General features: G+C 38.9%; 1 protein-coding gene across 1 annotated transcript in view; it reads right to left on the bottom strand.

Moving 5' to 3' along the window:
* Positions 1-3347: 3347 nt before the first annotated feature.
* GPSM2 (G protein signaling modulator 2) overlaps positions 3348-21650 on the bottom strand; it is a 52664-nt gene continuing 34361 nt past the window's right edge. The window contains exons 10-14 of the mRNA XM_007949882.2: positions 20850-20920; positions 13027-13203; positions 8718-8877; positions 7520-7737; positions 3348-3587 (exon numbers count right to left, since the gene is read on the bottom strand). Coding sequence (XP_007948073.1) covers positions 3348-3587; positions 7520-7737; positions 8718-8877; positions 13027-13203; positions 20850-20920 — 866 coding nt within the window. The remainder of the gene's footprint in view (positions 3588-7519; positions 7738-8717; positions 8878-13026; positions 13204-20849; positions 20921-21650) is intronic.

Consider the following 21650-nt stretch of genomic DNA (forward strand, 5'->3'; position numbering starts at 1 on the left):
GCCTTTTTAATATGTTCTAAATCAAGTACAAAATACTCCTTTTTGTCTCCCAAAAGTGTTATGAGGTGCCTGTAATAACTCAGTTTTACATGTTAATATTGCAGCCTAGCATTGCAGACATCAGTATTTCATCAGAAGGGTAATCATTCTTCCAAGAGACACAAAAAGATTTTGTATTAATATTTATAACAGCACAGGCATGTAACAAATTAATGAAAAGGATTCCTGTGTTTCAAATACATTTGTGAACATGGAAGGAGTTCAGGAAAAAAATGGAGTGCATTAAAGCATGGGGACTAAACCTGTCCCCAGTGGTTGAGGAGGACACTCCCAGGGTGGTCGTTGTCCTGTCTGTGCTCTTATCTGAGTCTGCAGAGGAACGAACGCCTCAGGTCACAGATTCAAACTGGGGGAGTAAGTGCTGCTGGCACTTTTATCCCTTTCTTGACTGCTTTTGATCAACCCAAAATGAATTCTTTCCCTTTTAATTTACATATAATTTCATCTTTGTATCCTTTCATTACAGATCCATTTGGGGATGAAATTCTGCTTTGGCAGCTAGCAAGGAAGCATGCTACTGCTGTTGAGTGATGACAGCAATTCAGGGAAGACTATTAATGCAAATGGAACATATCAAGGCCAGTTAATAATCTGAAAAGAGAGAAGGCTTGTTTATTGACTTAGGTTGTTGTTAGGTGCCAATATTTATCCTTGAAATTAAGGCTTATAGTGGCAAGGTTTTAGGAAAATCAGAACGGAGTAGACAGCTTTTAACAACACTTTTTAAATGAAACTGAGAATGTTAAATGCTTACAGGGTCTAACAACCACTGTATACACAAAATAAACACTTATTTTTACAATATTGTGGTTTGGTATGCTGTCTTTGCTTATTGAATATTATTGTAAGAAAAAGCCCCAAGAAACTTGGCTGCAGTTTTTAAAAGGATGCTATTTAGGACATAATCTCTTCTAATTTTTTATAAATTATATATACATACACACAGAGACACACAATCCAGGATTTACCTTAGTACTTTTGGCAAAATTTTTGTCCCATTTTACAACCAAGGATTTTTTTTTTTTTTTGCTGAGTCTTTTATGTGATTCTAGAGTCTAGAGTATGTAACTGAAAGGGTTTTTTTTTCATCTTGTTTTTATGTTGGCCATTTAGAGAAGTGGTTCTTAATCCTGCTTGCCCATAAGAATTACCTGGAGGACTTTTAGGAAAAAAAATAATAAAAAAGGTCTAGGTTTGCAGATCCCACGTTCTTTGCAGAATAGAAGTAACCAGCGCTGGATGTGTTGGCTAACCGGTTCCGGGTACGGGCACTTACACTGTGCAGTTCAGCCTGAGTCCAGGCCCTGCTGCATCCTACCACTGTCTCTTTAGCTACACTTAATTTATGCTCTCATGTCCTATTAATACCCCTTGATTTAGTTACCTAGTGCCGCTCTAACAGAAGGTACCACAGATGGGTGGCTTTAACAAACGAGTTTATTCTCACAATTTGGAGGCTGGAAGTCCAAGTTCAAAGTGACAGGCTCTAGGGGCTGGGTGAAAGCCCCTCAACACTGGGCTTTAGCTCTGACTTCTGCTCCCAGCCCACTGAAGCTGGAGGCTTTTCTTCACTCAGCTGCTGGCTGCTGAGGCTGACAAGCCCAAGGTTGACAAGTACAAAGGTACAGTCCCATTATTACCAAAGCACATGCCAGGCCATTGATTCAAGTCCATCAAGAGTCTCCAGATTGGCAGACAACATGGCAGGGTGCTGAATAACAACTTGGCTGTAGACCATTCCTAAAGCTTCTTACATCCTGGGAGCAGACTATGTCCCACAGGCAGCTACTCAGCTGCTCACAGTAGATTCCACCATGGAGTTGACCACTAGTCTCATCATGGGGAATACTACAGCCAGCTGCCTAGCCACTCAAAACCAGGCCCAGCCAAGTAGACGCATAACCCTAGCTACTATACCCCTATAAACTACCTTCATTCTGGGATAAGGAAAAAAACTCACTGTCATCGAGCCCGAGGCAGTATCACTATGGAAGTAGATTGCCCAACCTTCCGAGGAGTGGCTGGTGGGTTTGAACCGTCAGCCCTCTGGTTAGCAGTCAGATGCCTTAGGTACTGAACTACCAGGGCTCCTTTGGGATAAGGAAGGTGAAGTCTAACGACAACTGAGGTCCTAACCTACATCTTCTATACTAAAGTTTTGCAATTTTTCATCTGTTTTCTATTTATGTGGCCTGAGCTCTTAACATAATTTTTTAAATATTAGGTGCTATAAAAGTTTGTTTTAGCAACATTATTAAGCAAAATAAGGTCCCCAGATGGCACAAAGTGTTTGCTCAACTACTAAGGGTTGGCAGTTCCCACTCAGCAGTGCTGTGGAAGAAAGGTGTGGTGATCTGCCTTCATGAAGGTTGTTGTTGTTATTTGCCGTCGAATCGGCCCCGACTCATAGCGACCCCTCCTTGGGTTTCCGAGGCAGTATCACTACGGAAGTAGGACTGCCCAACCTTCCTTCCGAGGTTGGGCAATCCCACTTCCGTAGTGGTACTGCCTCAGAAACCCAAGGAGGGGTCAGAAAACTGTATGAAGTAGTTACACTCTGTATGTAATGTGTATGTGTATGTGTAATGTAATGTGTATGTGTATGAGGTCAATGTAATGTAATGTGTATGTGTATGAGGTCACCGTGAGTTTATTTTTTGGTTTCATTTTGCAACAGAAGAGAGACCATTTTAAACTGTGTGCATGTGTGTGTCTATGTATATATTTACAAATATCCCAAAATAAAAGAAGTTTATTTTTCTTTTATACTGATTTTGGCCTAAAATGTATTGAAAATAGACAAATTTTCTTAGGAAAAAAAAATTTTTTTTTATAAGACTTTTTTACATTGGTCAAGTGCATTATTTTTTACTAACAGCATAATTTCCTATTATATCCATGGTTAAGTTAAAAAAACATTGTCAATTATTATTAAAGACTTTTTTAAGAATTAAATTCTAGTCTAGGATTCATTTAATTTTCTAGTTTACAGATGCTAGGTAAATGAATCTAATGAGTTGCCAAAGAACACAGTCCCAGGCAATAATTACAAAGGCTGATGCAGCACCTTACAAGACACTTCGACCCTAAACAAAGGTGTGTCCAGAGGAATGTTAGCTCACTAATTCTACACTATTAAAGGTTAAAATATTTACATCATTCTAAAAACATTTCAAGCTGTTACAGTGCTATAAATTCTCCTTTTATGGAACAAAGAAGTAATAGATTAAATTTTCCTGCAGCGTTCTAAAAGGAAGTAAGATTGCCTTTTAAAATATGCATAGTAACTAGTGGTTTGCTGACTTTTGTTCTGAAGTTTTCAATTCCAACAAAGCATTGTTTTGTAAAAGGTCCTTTAGTCCAAATTCGGTGTCTCTGTTTTGATCTCTTTGTAAAAGAACCCTCTGTTCATCCATTCTTTTTGCCTGAGATCGTAAAATAAGGCTAAAAAAGTCCTCATCTGGTACTGTCGGTCCCTTTGTGGCAGCAGGTGGTGGAGCACATCGTTGATCGTCTAATCTGGACCCCTATAGATTGAAGAGAAGGAGATTAAAACAAAATTGCTGGCAGGCAGGGAAGGAAAGCACCACACTACATTATGTCTGTCATTAACAACAAGAAAATACAGCCTTCAACATTTCTTTTTATGCCTCTTCTCTTAGAAATTAATCTTGAAAAATGAAACTGAGTAAGAAATTATTCTTTAAAATGAAACTATATGATCAGAAGATAAGTATGTAGAAGCAGGGCCACCGCTTCATGAGTAAGTGCATTATATTAAGGCATGCTATTTTATTTATAATCTGTCACAAAGGAATAATCTGGCATTAATGTAGATACAAAGTCAACTGTGTTCCTAAGTATGACATCTCAGACTGATCACACCAGGATGTGTCCTATGCAGTTAATCCTGATGCAGTGACCCTACAGACCCCAGGAGAACTGCCCCGCAGGGCTTCTAGGCTGTAATCTTTACAGGAGCAGATCTTCGGTCTTTTCTCCCCCAGAGCCACTGGTGAAATCTGAACCGCCAACCTTTCAGTTAGCTGAGCACTTAACCACTGCACCACCAGGACTCCTTATATTAATACCATGATAGACACTAACAATATACCATATTTTCTGCATATAATGAGCCTATATAAATGACAAGCACACATATATATAACATGCATAGCACATGCAGAAAACTAATGTCCAAGGGGGTTGTGTGGTTTTTTTGGGGAAAAAGTTCATATAATGCATGTCTTATTTGTATAAAAATTCAGTAAGTAGCCTATAAATACTGTCTTAGGCCAGGACCAGCAAACTATATCCCATTGCCTGCTTTTGTAAATAAAGTTTCACTGGAACACAGCGATGCACATCTGTTTCTGTGCAGCCTAGTTGCTTTTCCACTACAATGGCACAGCCGAACAGCTATGACACAGACCGTATGGCCTACAAAGCCTAAAATATCTACTATCTGGCCCTGTGTGGGAAAAGTTTACCTATACTTGTCATAGGTACTTCAAGTCCATCAAGGAAATAACCCAGACTAAATTTTTCCTTTAAACTCTAATCTTAGGATTCTTATTTTAGAAATTCATCAGAAATGTCATTAATCAAATATGAAATGCAAGCCCTTAAAAGCCTACAGTTTGAATTCTGGGAAGATGGTGGCATAAACAGACCATCATTCTGACCCTCCCCCACAAATACAGTAAGAAATACAATAAAGAAACAGTGCTCAGTTTTGAGGGACTCTGAATTAGGGAACAGAGAAAAAAGCAGGGCACTGCAGACAGGCAAGAATCAACAAACCAATGTGCTGCCAACAGTAGGAAATCTCTTCTCTCACTGTTCCTGCCTCTCTCCTTAGCTGCCGACTGCACTGAGTTGGGGTAGAGGCCCTAGAACAAGAGCTGCTTCCCTAACCACCACAGCCCCTGCCTGTACGAAGGGACTCAGGACTCCAAGCTTCTGCCCTAAAATCAACCAGGCAGACCTCCCGGGGTTCCACCTGGAGTGTGTCAGCACCTCCGCTACCAAGACATTGTCTGCTGCAAGCCTACTGCAAACTGCTACAGATGCCCATGCAGTAGTGGAGTCTGCTTTCACAGTTAAAACTCTACAGGTCTCCCTGGCACCCCATAGCTCAGTTCTGTGAAACCAACTGACCCAGTTCAGGTCTGTCTGCTCCACCTTTGGACTGGTGCTGAGGACGGCTGACTGCGGCTGCTGTGTGCTAAGAAGCAGGCATCCTTAATGGAGGCTACACCCAAAGCCAACAGACTACAGGGAGGGCTGATAGCAGTAAGGCAGACCTCCATGGTGATCTGTTCCCATTTGGTAATTGCTGGTTGCCAGGCTGTTGGAAACTGCTACAGAAGGCCCCTGCAGTGGAGTAAGCTCCCACAGTAAGGACTCTAGCTGCCCCTTGTGTACGTCATAGCTCAGGCCACCAATATCTTGCCTGGATTACTACACTTGCGCCCCAACTAGTTTTCCTGCTCACCCCCTTGTCATGCTACATTCTTTCAATAGCAGCCAGAAGGATCTTTTAAAAGATAAAAATGCCATGTCACTTACTAGCTCAGAATCCTCCATCTTCCAGGCCTACAGAAGCCTGTGTGATGTAGGCTCTGATTCCTTGCCCATCGTCATCTCCTACCACTTTCCCCACGCCCTTGCTCACACTGGCCGCCTTGCCATTCTGTGAACCTGCTACACTGTTATATCCAAGAGAGTACTTGGTGTTTCCCATGCATGGAATATTCTTTTATTATTCCCATAGCTGAATCCTGCACCTCATATAAGTCTCTGTTCAAATGTCACTCCAGAAAGGTTTTCCATAAACACTCTGTCTAAAATAGATGCACCATAACCACCACCCCTCCCCCGGTTACCCATGATCCCTTTACCCTGCTTTACTTTTCCTTACAGAAAAGATCGTTACTGATATGTAATATATATAAACTTGTTCAACTGTCTCTCCTACTAAAATGCAGGCTCCTTTAAAAATCAAGTGTATCCTGAGGGAGCAAGTTGTTGGGCCTGTGGATGCAGGACCATGGTCACAGGGGAATTAAACTCAACTGGCATAACATACTACACAAAAAACAGTGTTCTACATCCTACTTAGGTGAGCAGTGACTGGGGTCTTAAAAGCTTGCAAGCAGCCATCTAGATGCAACAACTGGTTTCTCCTCCTCCAGGGCAAAGGAGGCTGAAGGAATACCAAAGATGTATGGGAACAATTAGTCCAAGGGACTAGTGGACCATATGAACCTCAGCCTCTATGACACTGAGACTGGAAGAATTACATGGTGCCCGGCTACCACTGTCAGCCGCTCAGAAAGGGATCAGTGCAGGAGATCCTGCATGGAGTAGGAGAAAAACATAGAACAAAACTCAGTCATAAAACAACCAGGCTCACTGGTCTGATGGAGATTGGTAAAAACTCCCAAGACTATGGTCCCTAGTCACCCTTTGGGTCTGGAATTGAATTCACTCCTGTGGCTTCCAGCAAAACAACAGACAGGCATATAAGGTACCTACCACCCCATGTAGGTACACTCCTTAGAAGAATCAATCATGGGAGATCAGAAGGGCAGTATTTGCACAAGGAGACAGATCAGAGAGCAGAATGCACAGGAAAGGAGGACACAGGAAAGGAACCACAGGGAGAGAGTGCGAAGGGAGATGTTAAATTATGGGGATTGCAATCAATGTAACAAAACCAAATATGTATGAACTGCTGTACGGAAAATAAATTTGCTTTGTAAACTTTCATCCAAATAACAATTAAAAAAAAAAAAAGAGAAGAAGCAAGTACATCCCTAATGCCTACAATAGTACATGAAAATATAATAGGTGTTCAATAATATTTTGTTGAACAAAATTTTGTTGTTGAATGAACAGGAGGCAGGTATCACCTATCATCTCATCTTTTTATAAACGAGGAAACTGACTGACAGAACTAGGGTCAGGCCAAGAAAATGTCACTTTTCAGTGACAACAGCACTGCTGTTCTCATGGTACTATGTGTAGGCCATTTAAGACAGTCCTTAACCACTTTGGTTAATAATTATTAAACTAGTTAAGAAAGCTATCTCAATATGTACATTTCTCTAAAATGGGAAACCGGACAGCTAGCCCCTTTCCACAGTCATCGCTGGCCACTTACGCCACCTCCTAAAACTTAGGGGGCATGACTCTTCTCTAGGTTTCATCCCACACCCTTTCTAGTCTCCTCTCTACCACAGCTCAGACACTGTCATCAGCGATCTTTCACTTCACCAGCCAAAAGGAATACAAAATAAGGACAAGTAAAAATGGGCACCTCTACAGAACAACCACCTGCTTCCCTAATGCAAAGTGAGCCTCGTGGAACCTCAAGTACAAGGAATTCTAATAACCCCAAAACTCTAAATGACATGTGAGCTATATAGTGAATGAAAAAAATATGCAGGCATACTTGACATTTTACAAGGATGTCAAAGAAGTCTTCCTCAGGCTCTTTATTGTCACTGGTCATCAGGTGGCCCAGTATGGACTTTTTATTGTTTTGTGTCAGGTGAAGCCCTGGCAAATTATTGAAACTGGCTCTCTGGTCATCCAGACGGCGGCTCTGTGAGCTAGCAAGAAGATCCAAAAATTCATCTGTGTTGGGGGACACCACAGAAACAGATGGTGCTATGAAGAAATCAAAAAAGAAAAAAAAAAAAAATCCAAAATATCATTACAAAGGTGCGTAAGCATATGTGTCATATATACCTGGTTCTATCCTGCCTTGTTCAGCCCCAACACCTGCTCTCACTTCTTGTCACAGTCACTCAGAGCCTGGGGGTTGACTAGATGGGCATGTTTTTTTTAGTGGGGGAGAAAGATGAAAAATGAACCCCACAGTACTTCAAATGATCCACTTGGCAGTACTCAGATTTGACTACATAATTCTCATTATCTAGCGCCCACCCAAAATGAAATTTTACACATACAGATTTAGGCTTGAGAAGGTGAATATACTGTTTTTCTTACATATCCTCAGATTAGGGTGAATGGGAAGTGTCTTTAACTCCGTGTATTGGATAGGAATTACTTAGGGAGCTAAACTGAGAGTTAAGCGATGCTGATAAGCTTTGGTCTGTGGCAGAGGAAATCTGTTGGTAGCTGAAATAGGAAACTGTAAGGGCCTGTTTAAGATCTTTCGAAGGATCAGGTAAGCCTGAGCTGTCTCTAAGACCCAAGTGTTGCTGTTAGTTGTTGTTGATGCCAACTCATGGTGACCCCACATGTTACAAAGTAGAACTGTTCCAGAAGGTATTTGGCTATAGTCTTAATGGAAGCAGACTGCCAGGCCTTTCTTCTGCAGTGCTGCTGAGTGGGTTCAATCTGCCAACCTTTAGGTTAGCAGGTGAGTGCAAACCATTTGTGCCACCTAGGGGCCTTAAGGCTCAGGTAGCCTTAGCTACAGCCTTAGCAGTAATTCTTTAGTCTGCTCTGGCATTTTAATTTGGATGTGAAGCATTCACATTTTATATATAATTATGAAGCACATGTAACAATCACTATCTAATTCAGAGACACCTGGATTCAGACTCGTTTATCATACTGTGAAAAAGCACGGAATAATCAGAAAGACTACTAAAATTAAGGGAGAGGCACAGGTAACTTACTTTTTAGCATCATTTTGTGGGGAGTGGAAGAAGCTGCTGCTGACGCTGTCCGGCAGTTCTTTTCCTGTAGGCAACATCTCTGGTCGTCCATCCTATTGCTTTGAAATCGGCTTAATAAATCAAAGAACCCCTCGTCGCCAATAGTATCTGCACTGATTTTCTAAAAGATTGAGAGAAAATCTACTTCACCTAAATATTCCAGCATTATCCTCAGATTATTGATGGAACAACATCATGATGCACTCAAATGCAAAAAATAAAGGATGAATATTAAAAATAAAAAAATTACATTTTATTTTTCAAATGAATACAAGATGGCAACATTGGTAATAAGAATAGGTATCATTTCAACCTAACTAACAAAAAGCACTTCTTGTTACTTTTGGTTTTTAATTCCTGTATTTTTAAGGCTAAAGACACTTAGACTCAGGGGAACTGCTGCAGGTAATGCCCCAGAATTAACACATATGGTTGTGATACAGCACGTGCCGCAGGCTGACAGCTCAGTGCTAAGATTCTACAACAACATTTAAATGAGCTGACCTTTGTAAAACTGGTAAACTAAGGAAGAGAGCATAGTGTATTTTCCTAGCCTAGTGATTTCCAAGGCCTTTCATTATAAAAGATTTGAAGATGTGGAAGAATGCAAACTTCAAATGAATGAATATTTGGGGAGGGGAAATAACCTGTCATATTTCATATGGAAAGAGTCATATGATGAATGCAATGGTTAATAAAGGAAGTCATTTTCATGATGATGTAAGTATTACTACAGAGGTGTACACACACATACACACACATATTATGGGGTCAAGAAAGCTGAGCTAAGCCTAATGGAACTGTGAGACACCACCAACTGAACCAACATACACATCATGGGAATGCCAGGAAAAAAAAAAAAAAAGAGAAAGGAACAGAAAGAAAACTTTCCAAACAGGATGAAGGATATAAATCTACAAACACATCAACTCAATAAACTCCACGTAGTATAAATTAAAAAAGATACAGACCAAGACACAGTATAATCCAACTCCTGAAATCCAATGATAAAGAGAGAATCATGAAAGCATCAAGAGAGAATAGAAATGTCATATACAAGACCCTCAATAGGATTAAGTGCTGATTTCTCCTCAGAAATCCTGGAGGCTAGAAGGCAATGGGATGACATATTAAAGTGCTGAAAGGAAAGAACTGTTAACCAAGAATTCAATATTCTGCAAAACTGTGTTTCAAGGATGAGGGTGGAAATTAAGATATTCCCAGATAAACAAACGTTGAGGGAGTCTGTGAGAACTAGACCTGTACTATAGAAATGCTAAAGGGATTTTTCCAGATAGAACTGAAGGGGTCCTCGACAGTAACTTAAAAGACATCTATAGAAAAGATCTCCAATAAAGGTAATTTCATGTCCAAATACAAGAGCCAGTTTTACGATATTTTGGGTTTTCAACTTCAGTAGTTATGTCCTACATAATTTCAAAAGACAAATACATAAAACATAATTATGAATTTATGCTATTGGGTATATAATGTACAAAGATGTAACTGATGATAACAATTACACGAAGTGCAGCAGGAGCAGTATAGGGATAGAGTTTTTATATCTTATTGAACTTAAGTCGGTATCAGTTTAAACTAGGTTGTTATACATTTAAGAAGTTAAATGTAATCCTCATCGGAACTACAAAGAAAATATCTCAGAAATAAACATAAAAGAAAGGAGAAGGAATCAAAATGGTTTACTATAAAAACTCAACTAAACACAAGTGATGACAGTTTTAGAGGAAATGAGGGACAAAGAAGGTATATGCCACACAAAAAACAAATGGCAAAATAAGTCCTTCCTTTGCAGTAATCACCTTACACACACATAGACTAAACTGTCCAATCAAAAGGCAGAGAGTGGGAGAACGGATTAAAAAACAAAACAAAACATGATCCATACATATGCAGCCTACAAGAGACACATTTGGGGCCCAAAGGCATAAATAGGTTGAAAGTAAAAAGATGGAGAAAAACAGTCCATGCAAATAGTAACCAAAAGAGAGATGGGGTGGGTTACATTAGTATCAGATAAAACAGACTTTATGTCAAAATCTTCTATAAGAGACAAAGGACATTACATAGTGATAAAAGAGCCAATTTATCAAGAAGATGTAACAATACTAAGTATATATGCAACTAACAGCAGAGTCCCAAAATACATGATGCAACAACTACTGAAAGAATTAGGGAATAGCAAAGAGTTCTACAATAATACTCAGAGACTTCAATATATGCTTCCAATAATGGAAAGAACATCTAGAAAGATGTTCAATAAGGAAAGAGAGGCTTTGAACAAGACTATGAACCAGGTCTGCTACTGACCAAGAGTTTGGAGTTTCAAGCCTACCCAGATGTGCTCTGAAAGAGAGGCCTGGCAATCCACTGCCAAAAAACTAGCCACTGAAAACCCTATAGAGTCTTGTATAACTCTGACACACGCGGGGTCACCATGAGTTGCAATTAACTCAATAACTGGGGAAAAAAAGAAAAAAAACCAACTAGACCTAACAGACATATATAGAACATTCCACCTAACAAAAGCACAATACACATTCTTCCCCAGTGCTCATGGGTCATTCTCAAGGACACACCACATGCTAGGTCACAAAACAAGTCTCAATAAATTTTAAAAGACTGACATCATACAAAGTATCTTCGCCAACCACAATGGACTGAAACTAGAACAACAGAACGCAAACTAAAATACACACAAATATGTGAGATTTAAACAACACACTATAGTGCCTAAGGTACTTGACTGCTAACCAGAAGGCTAGCCTTCTGGTTAGCAGTCAAGTACCTTAGGCACTATAGTTCAAACCCACCGGCCGCTCCTCAGAAGGATGGTTGGGCAATCCTACTTCTGTAGTGATACTGCCTTGGAAACCCAAGGAGGGGTCACTATGAGTCGGGCCGACTTGACGGCACGTAACAACAAGAACTATTAAATAACCAAAGGGTAAAGGAAGAAATCAGAAAACACTTAAGAGTCAAATTAAAACATACCAAAACTTCCAGGATGCAGTGAAAGTAATACTCAGGGGGGAATTTATAGCAATAAACACATCAAAGGACAAGAAAGACCTCAAATCAATACCTAACTTTAAATTGAGGAACTAGAAAAAGAAGAGTAAACTAAGCCCAAAGCTACCAAAAGGAAGAAAATAAAAAGATATGAGCAGAAATGAATGAAATGAAAGACCAGAGAAACACCAGAGAGGATCAGTGAGACCAGAAAGGTTTTTCTTTTGAAAACATAAATAAAACTGACAAACCTGTAGCTAGCCTGACAAATTCAGAAATGAAAGCAGAAGCATTACAACTGACCCTACAGAAATAAAAAGGATCATAAGAGAACACTATGAACAACATACTATGTACTCCAACCAATTAGATAACTTTGACGAAATGGACAAATTTCTAGAAATATATAAACTGACTATATTGACTCAAGAAAAAACAGGAAATCTCAAGAGACCCATAACAAGTGAAGAGAGACTGAATCAGGAATCAAAAACCTTTCAATTACACAAAAATCAAGTGCCATACAAGACGGCTTTACTGAGGAATTCTACCAAACATTTATAGAAGTAACCTAATTTACGAGGTGGGAATACTTCCCCATTCCTTCTTACGAGGCTAGTACTACCCAAACCGGACAACGACTCATACTCCCTTATGAATATAGATGAGAAAATCTTCAACATAATACTGACAAACAACATCCAAAAAGCATATCAAAAATATTACATACCATGGTTAAGTGGGATTTATCCCAGGAATGCAAGGGCAGTTCAACATTAGAAAACCAGTCAATGTATTACACCACATTAACAGAACAAAGGGAAACACCACGTGATCACCTCATTCAAAGCAGAAAAATTGCAAATGACAAAATATAGTACCCTTTCATGATAAAAAAAAAATACTTAACAAACTAGGAATAAAAGGAAATTGCTCAGTATGAAAAATACAGTGAAATAAATAGTAGTGTTTTTGCAAACAATAGTGACTTAAAACACGCAGAGAACCACTATACGAAACAGCGGGCAAAGTCATCTACGAATAGAATACTCACTGTTTCTAGCTTTGAAGAAGACAGAACAATAGGGAAACACGGAAAACTTCTTTACATAAAAAAGACCTTTTATATTAAATGGCTAATATAAATTATAAATCTATATATAATTTAGTATGAATACAATTCAATTAAAACTTATGTACACAACAAAACAAAATGTTCAAAAACTGATTTTAAACATACCCTCTGAGAATTTGGGATTCGGTGGTCGATGGAATTACTGGCATCTTGAAGAACTTTTGTCGAAGAATTAGTCTTATATTTTTTCCCCTTCAGTCTGTTAACAAAGAGTAGTTTTGCAGAAGGTTTGGCAATAAGAGGTTTTTGTTTAGCAAGAATTTCACTGTTCCAGTTCTGTACCTACAAAATTAAACACAAATGGACAGTTGTTGTTGTTGTTATGTGTCGCTGAGTCGGACCCGACTCATAGCAACCCCTCCTTGGGTTGCCGAGGCAGTAGCACTAGAGAAGTAGATTGCCCAACCTTCCTTCCAAGGAGTGGCTGGTGGCTTTGAACCGCCAGACTTCTGATTAACAGTCAAGTGCCTTAGGCACTATGCTACCATGGAAAGCAGGACATGAAAAACCCCAAAGTTCTCCCTGATTTCCTAAAATATTAACCTGCCATCTTCACTACTTTGGGGCAGCAGGATCTCTTAAAAAATCCTTTTTGTCAGTATATCTATTTTCAATAGATGTTACCAAACCTATATTGTGGATGTCTCATTATAAAAATGTTAAAATGATGAACTTTTAGAACCTAAGAATAAAAAGAAAGTTTGCCAAAACTCTATAAAAATAAATTTAGAATGTTCAGAGGAGTTAGTTTTATTCTGGATGTGAGTTACTTAAAAATCGGTTTCTATTGGAAATTTGGGATGTATGTAGAATTTAAAAAAATTAACATCTAAAAGTTATATTGTTGTTGTTGTTGTTGTTATATGCCATCGAGTCAGCCCCGACTCATAGCAACCCCTCCTTGGGTTTCCAAGGCAGTATCACTACGGAAGTAGATTGCCCAACCTTCCTTCTGAGAAAAGTTATATAGCAACCTTAATTTTTCTCCTGATAAAACTATAATGTTTTACACTATGTCATACAAAATTTTCAATATTCGCAACACTTAGTCAGCAATTTCTATAAGTCTCGATCTGGTTTTGAGGAGCCCTAGTGGAACTGTGGTTAAGCACTCAGCTGCTAAATAAAAGGCTGACAGTTGGAACCCACTAGTCACTCTGGGAGAAAAAATGTGGCAATCTGTCTCCTTACAGACGTATAGCCTTAGAAACCCCATGGGGCAGTTCTACTTGTCCTACAAGGTCACTAGGAGTCAAAATCAATTCAGTGGCAACTAGTTTAGTTTGGTTTAGTTTTAGTTTAGATCTGGTTTAAATCGAGTAGATTCCAACTCACAGCAACCCCTCCTTGAGTTTTCAAGGCAGTATCTCTACAGAAGTAGATTGCCCAGTCTTCCTTCCAAGGAGTGGCTGGTGGGTTTGAACCTCCAGCCTTCTGGTTCGCAGTCAAATGCCTTAGGCACTACATCACCAAAGCTCCCATGACAACCTCTAACAGACTCAAAGTATTTACTGAGTGCAAGGAAAACATACAGTACATACATTAAGTAGGTCCTCAACATTTGTAGTTTTAACAGTTTTAAGCATTTGCAAGTCACTCTAAGGTCCACTTTATGTATGTAGTAAATGATCATTTTGGTGAGGCACATTTTTTCAAAGGTAAAGTTTACATACAATGAGATGCAGACATTTTCAGAGTATTATTGGAAGCCATATAACTCCTACAACAACTGAGATGTAGAACATTTCCATTACCCATAAAATTCTCCCATGAGGCATAAATTAAAAGAACCCTGCCCCAAGGCTAACAAGAGAACCAAGCAAGTTTTCCAACATCTACTTCTGCATCACAGGGGAAGTTATTTGCTAGAGTGAATTCCAAGGTCTTCTGATCAAAGAATAAGAAAATGACCTTGATGTTAGAACATAAAACTGTACCTAAATTCAAAGCAGGAATGTGACAAAATTAAAAATGTTTCCTATACAATTATTTACGAAGCTCTGGTAGTGTAGTGCCTAAGGCATTTGACTGCAAACCAGAAGCCCGGCAGTTCAAACCCATCAGCTGCTCCTCGGAAGGAAGATGGGGCAATCTACTTTCACAGAGATTTACTGCCTCGGAAACACATTGGGGATCACTATGAATCGGAATCAATTCAATGACAGTGGGTTTACTTTTAAATAATTATTTGGACTTCTCAACAACACTGAAAACAAGAAGAGAGTAAAACAACTATCTCCAAAATCATGAAGGAAAATTATTTCCACCTAGAATTCTATGTTGTTGTTGTTGTTGTTATTTGCCATCAAGTCGGCCCAGACTCATAGCGACCCCTCCTTGGGTTTCCGAGGCAGTATCACTACGGAAGTAGGAATGCCCAACCTTCCTTCCAAGGAGTGGCTGGCGGGTTTGAACCGCCAGCCTTCTGGTTAGCAGTCAAGTGCCTTAGGCACTATGCTACCAGAGCTCCTATAGTCAGCAAAATTACCAAATGTTAGGGAAAGAAAAGACATCTTCAGCATTCAGTCTCAAAAGTTTCCTCTCATCACACTTTTTCCCCGAGAAGTGTCTTAAAGCAGAAGTCTCCCTTTTTCTTTATATCCACTTCTTGACTTTGTTGTTGTTGTTGTTAGGTGCCATCGAGTCGTCTCCAACTTACAGCGACTCTATGCATGGCAGAACGAAACACAGCCCTGTCCTGCGCCAGCTCCACGATCCTTGCTATACTTGAGTCCATCGCCGCTGCCACTATGTCAGTCCATCCTGTTGAGGGCCTTCCCCTCTTTCTTCAACCCTCCACCTTACCAAGACTGACATCCTTTTCCAGGGAATGGTCCCTTCTGACAACATGACCAAAGCATGAAGGACAAAGTTTGGCCATTCTCGCCTCCAAGGAGCATTTTGGCTGCACTTCCTCCAGGACAGACCTGTTAATTCTTTTAGCAGTCCATGGTACTTTCAGCATTCTTCGCCAACACCACAGCTCAAAAGTATCAATTCTTCTTCAGTCTTCCTTATTCACTGTCCAGCTCTCACATGCATATGAGGTAATTGAAAAATACCATAGCTTGTGTCAGGTGCACCTTAGTCCTCAAGAAGACATCTTTGCTCTTCAGCACTTGAAAGAAGTCCTTTGCAGCTGATTTGCCCAGTGCTATATGTCGTCTGATGTCCTGACTGCTGCTTCCACTGGCGTCGACTATAGAACCAAGCAATGTGAAGTCTTTGACAACTTCAATCTTTTCTCCATTTATTGTGATGCTGCTTATTGGTCCAGTTGTGCGGATTTTTCTTTTCCTTATATTAAGATATAATCCATAATGAAGGCTGTATTCTTCAGTCTTCATCAGTAAGTCATCCTCACTTTCAGCAAGCAAAGTTGTGTTATCAGCATATTGCAGATTGTTAATGATTCTTCCTTCAATCCTGATGCCACATTCTTCTTCATATAGTCCAGCTTCTCAGATTAATTGCTCAGCATACAGATTGAGTAAGTATGGTGAAAGGATACAACCCTGATGCATCCCTTTTTTATTTTAAACCATGCAGTGTTCCCTTTTTCTGTTCAAATGACAGCCTCCTGTTCTATGTACAGGTTCCTCATGAGTACAATTAAGTGTTCTGGAATTCCCATTCTTCTCAATGTTATCCACAATTTGTTATGATCCACACAATCAAATGCTTTTGTATAGTCAATAAAACACAAGTAAACATCTTTCTGATATTCTTTACTTTGAGCCAAGATCCATCTGACATCAGCAATAATATCCTTCGTTCCATGTTCTCTTCTGAATCCAGCTTGCATTTCTGGAAGTTCTCTGTCAATATACTGCTACAACTGTTTCTGAATTATCTTCAGTAATATTTTACTTGCATGCAATATTAATGATATTGTTCAATAATTTCCACATTCTGTGGGATCACCTTTCTTTGGAATGGGTACAAATATGGATCTCTTCCAGTCAGTTGACCAGGTAGCTGTCTTTCAAATCTCTTGGCATAGCCCAGTGAGTGCCCCCAACACAGCATCCGTTTGTTGAAACATCTCAATGGGCATTCCATCAATTTCTGGAGCCTTGTTCTTGGACAATTCTTTCAGTGCAGCTTTGATTTCTTCCTTTAATACTATTGGTTCTTGAATATATGCCACCTCCTGAAATGAAGATCAACCAGTTCTTTTTGGTACAGTGACTCTGTGTATTGCTTCCATCTTCTTTTGATGCTTCCTGCATCATTCAATATTTTGCCCATAGAATCTTTCAATATTGCAACTCAGGGCTTAATTTTTTTCCTCAGTTCTTTCAGCTTGAGAAATGCTGAGCCTGTTCTTCCCTTTTGGTTTTCTAACTCCAGGTCTTTGCACATTTCCTTATAATAATTGGCTTTGTCTTCTTGAGCTACTCTTTGAAATCTTCTGTTCAGCTCTTTTATCTTGTCATTTCTTCCATTTGTTTTAACTACTCTCCATTCAAGGGCAAGTTTCAGAGTCTCTTCTTACATCCATTTTGGTGTTTTCTTTCTTGTCTTTTTAATGACCTCTTGCTTTCTTTATGGATGATGTTCTTGATGTCATCCCACAATTCATCTGGTTTTTAGTCACTGGTGTTCAATGCATCAAATCTATTCTTGAGATGGTCTCTAAACTCAAGAGGGATATATTCATGGTCATATTTTGGCTCTTGTGGACTTGTTTTAATTGTCTTCAACTTCAAGTGGAACTTACAGATGAGCAGTTGACGGTCTGTTCCACAATCAGCTCCTGGCCTTGTTTTGGCTGAAGATATTGAGATTTTCCATCTCCTCTTGCCACTGATGTAGTCAATCTGATTCCTGTGTACTCCATATGGTGAAGTCAATGAGTATAACCGCCGTTTGTGTTGTTAAAAAAAAAGGTATTTGCAATGAATAAGTCGCGGTCTTGCAAAATTCTATCATGCGATCTCCAGCATTAGTTCTGTCACCAAGGCCAAATTTTCCAACTACTGGTGATTCTTCTTTGTTTCCAAATTTTGCACTCCAATCACCAGTGATAAGCAACACATCTTAATTGCATGTTCGGTCAATTTCAGACTGCAGAAGTTGATAAAAATCTTCAATTTCCTCATCTTTGGCTTTGGTGGTTGGTGTGTAAATTTGAATAATAGTAGTATTAACAGGTCTTCCTTGCAGATGTATGGATATTATCCTATCACTGACAGTATTGTACTTCAGGAAAGATCTTGAAACATCCTTTGTGATGATGAATGCCACACCATCCCTCTTTAATTTGTCATTCCCGGCATAATAGATCATATGGTTGTCTGATTCAAAATGGACAAAACTGGTCCATTTCCCTAATGCCTAGGATATCAATCTTTATGCGTTGCATTGCATTTCTGACAACTTCCAATTTTCCTAGATTCCTACTTCATATAATCCATGTTCCGATTATTAATGGATGTTTGCAGCTGTTTCTCCTCAATTTAAGTCATGTCACGTCAGCACATGGAGGTCCTGACTTACTTTATCGATATCATTAAGGTTGGTTCTACTCTGATGAGGCAGCCCTTTCCCAGTCCTGTGTCGAGTGCCTTCCGACCCAGGGGGCTCGTCTTCTTTCACTGTGCTGGACAATGTTTCCAAGCTATTCATAAAGTCGCCCAGTAATATATTAGACAGTGTTTCTCTGCTATTCGTAAGATTTTCTCTGGCCAGTTTTTGAGAAGTGGATGGCCTCTTCTTTCTTTCTAGTCTGTCATAGTCTGTAAGCTAGCTGCATTGAAACCTGTGTACCATGTACAACTGTGCTGGCATCTGAAACACTGGTGGGACAGCCTCAAGCCTCACAGCAACGTACAAGCCCCACAAGATGACAAACTGACAGACAAGTTTGTCTCCCTTACTGTTGGAAACCTCTGCCCTCTCCCCTTACCTAATTCCTACCTGGAATCTGCCACTTTGTGGTCCCTGGCCACTCCATCTCCTTCCTGGCTCTAGGCGCTTGGGGCCTGCTTTGCCTCCTGCCCCTTACCTGGATCCTGCCCTTCCTGTGGTCCCTGGCCGCTCCGCTCCCTCCCTTTCCTGGCTCTAGCGGGCTTGGGGCCTAGCTTTTGTTGAGAATAATGAAATAGAGGATTCTTTGACAACTTTATTATGATACAAGAACTAATTCCGCTTAAACATTTTAAATTAGAGATAGAACTTTATCATTATTTAAGTCTTGGAGAATTACAGGATTAAATTTGGCCAGCTTCTTGTGGAATTTACTGTTTCATACCACTACAGAGGTTAGGCAGAAAGGAGCTAATTAACGTTGCTACTTGTTAGTAGTTCTTACAAGGAGGAGGAAAAGAGATGTGAAATCCGTTAAATGTTTTTTTTTTTTATTCTTGGGGGGAAGTGAAATTTGTGGGTCTAACATCCATATTTGGGAACTACTGACAAGTGCTGAATATTTTGGGGATATTATGGGAGCTCTGGTGGCATAGTGCTTAAGGCATTTGACTGCTAACCAGAAGGCTGGAGGTTCAAACCTAACAACCACTCCTTGGAAGGAAGATTGGGCAATCTACTTCTGTAGAGGAACCCAAGGAAGGGTCACTATGAGTCAGGATTGACTTGATGGCAGTGAGTTTTTCTAGGTTTTTTTTTTTTTTTTTTTTGGTTTATGACAAAGTCTTTGAGAAGTAACCGGAGCTTTTTAACAACTCTGTGGATGTTTGGAACAAAAAAATCTTAGCTCTATGTCCAAGACAATTAAATGTCTGTCTTATGAAGACTATTTGTATATAAAAAAGTGTCAATATTCAAAAATCATTGTAATGATAGAGCAGAACAGTATTTAATACAGAGAGATATAACCAGCTATTATAATATAATATTTATATGAAATATAAAAATACTAACTGTAGTTACCATTGGGAGGTAGGATTATTTATGATTTTAATTTCCTTGCTGGAATTTTCTAAAGTTGCTATATGCATTTAAGAAAGCATTCAACAATTATGTACCATAAACAAATGAAAGCCTATTTTAACAATTAAGAAAAGTTAACAGTGGTAGAAGAAAGTGGCCTGTGATTCTGTACATGTGGTTCACTTGATTTGTTCTTCAATAATCTTTTTACAATCAAGTCTCATCTATTACCAAAGAAAATAGCCTAGAGAAAACACATCCTGAATAAAAAGTAATGTGTCAGCTAAAGAAGTGCTTTACCAAAACTGCAGCTAAAAAACTATCATTCTTTTGATCATAAATATAATTTGCCATTGTCATCAATTATGAACATGCTATAGCTTGGTAAAGGAGCCCTGGTGGCACCTTAAACACTTAGCTGCCAACCCAATGGTTGCTGGTTCGAATTCACCAGCTGCTCTGCCAAAGAAAGATATGGCAGTTGGTTTTCCTGAAGATTTACAGCCTTGGAAACTCTTTGGGGCACTTCTACTCTGTCCTACAGGACTGCAGGGTTAGAAAGGACTTGTCAGTGAAAGGTTTGCTTTGGTTTTATAGCTTGGTAAAATCTTAACTCTGATTCCTGCCAATAATGTTGCTGTTATTTGGTTGACAAGAAAAGGAAAAAAAAAGAAAAGAAGAGGTTAAAAAAAAAGGGGTGGGTACATTATTCAAACAGTTAAACTGATTTCTAAGTCAGATACCAACACCTCTTCTTAGAAGCAATGACTGTTCAATTTCTCACCTATCCTTCCAGAAATGTTTTATGCATCTACAAAGGATATATATGCATGTATCCTTTTCTTAAACAGATGACAGCTTATTGTACACATTCTTTTACAATGTACTTTTTAAGATTCCTGATTCTTTTTAAAGGCAAATTTTTAAGTGATATCCACTTAGGACAAAGCTTATTTAAACTATTTCACTTAAATTAAAAGTTAATAAAATATTTTATAACAATTCACAAAATTTAAAGTATAAAAATTGCCAACCTTTTCTGGTGTTAACTTCATAAGTTCCATGTTTTCCATACTATGTCGGCGTCCCAACTTGGGGCGTGCACCTTTAACAACAACAAAAATCATATAAACCAGGAAGCCCTTAAGATTCCAATTCAGTATTACTATGTTAGTCAGTTCTAAGGACTGATACTGAAACCCCTATGGAAGGTGGAAACATATACAAAGCAGAAACAAACAATTCTTACTCTTTCAATTTGGAACTCTTAAGAATAACAACTACACCAACTACATAAAAATAGAATGTTCACACCCTCTAAAATGCTTTAAGGATGCTACATTTTGGTTGGAAACTAACAATGTTACTAATCCTACCCCTTACTTTTGAAAGGTTTTAATTTTGAACTGGTTTTATACCACATACACAGTATTTTTTAAAAAAAACATCTGAACAGTGGTTTAAGTAAGTCAAAACGAGGAAAAAGTTTTAGGCCTTCAATTTTGTGAAAAGCAAAGGAATACTCATTACTATATTGTTACTTCTTTTTAAGTTACCCTTTTCCATTTTAAAATCTCACAAGATACATCTACTGCCAGTTAGGAAATAAAAAATAAAATCCTAAACAAAACGAAACAAAACAATAAAGTTATCATTATACAAAAAGAGTTTTAAGATTCAATTTTTAAAAAATTAAACAATATTTAAGAAGACATAATATAAGGGTTATCCAATACATAACACCCAGTTTAAGAAATGAATCATTAATAACTGTGGTAGTTAAGGTTGTGTGTAAACTTGGCTGGGCCTAGTTTTGAGCGGCTGGGCAGCTGGAT

The sequence above is a fragment of the Orycteropus afer genome, unplaced genomic scaffold (genome assembly GCF_000298275.1).
Source record: "Orycteropus afer afer isolate SDZICR_OR568_19922 unplaced genomic scaffold, OryAfe1.0 scaffold00010, whole genome shotgun sequence".
Lineage (NCBI taxonomy): Eukaryota > Metazoa > Chordata > Mammalia > Tubulidentata > Orycteropodidae > Orycteropus > Orycteropus afer.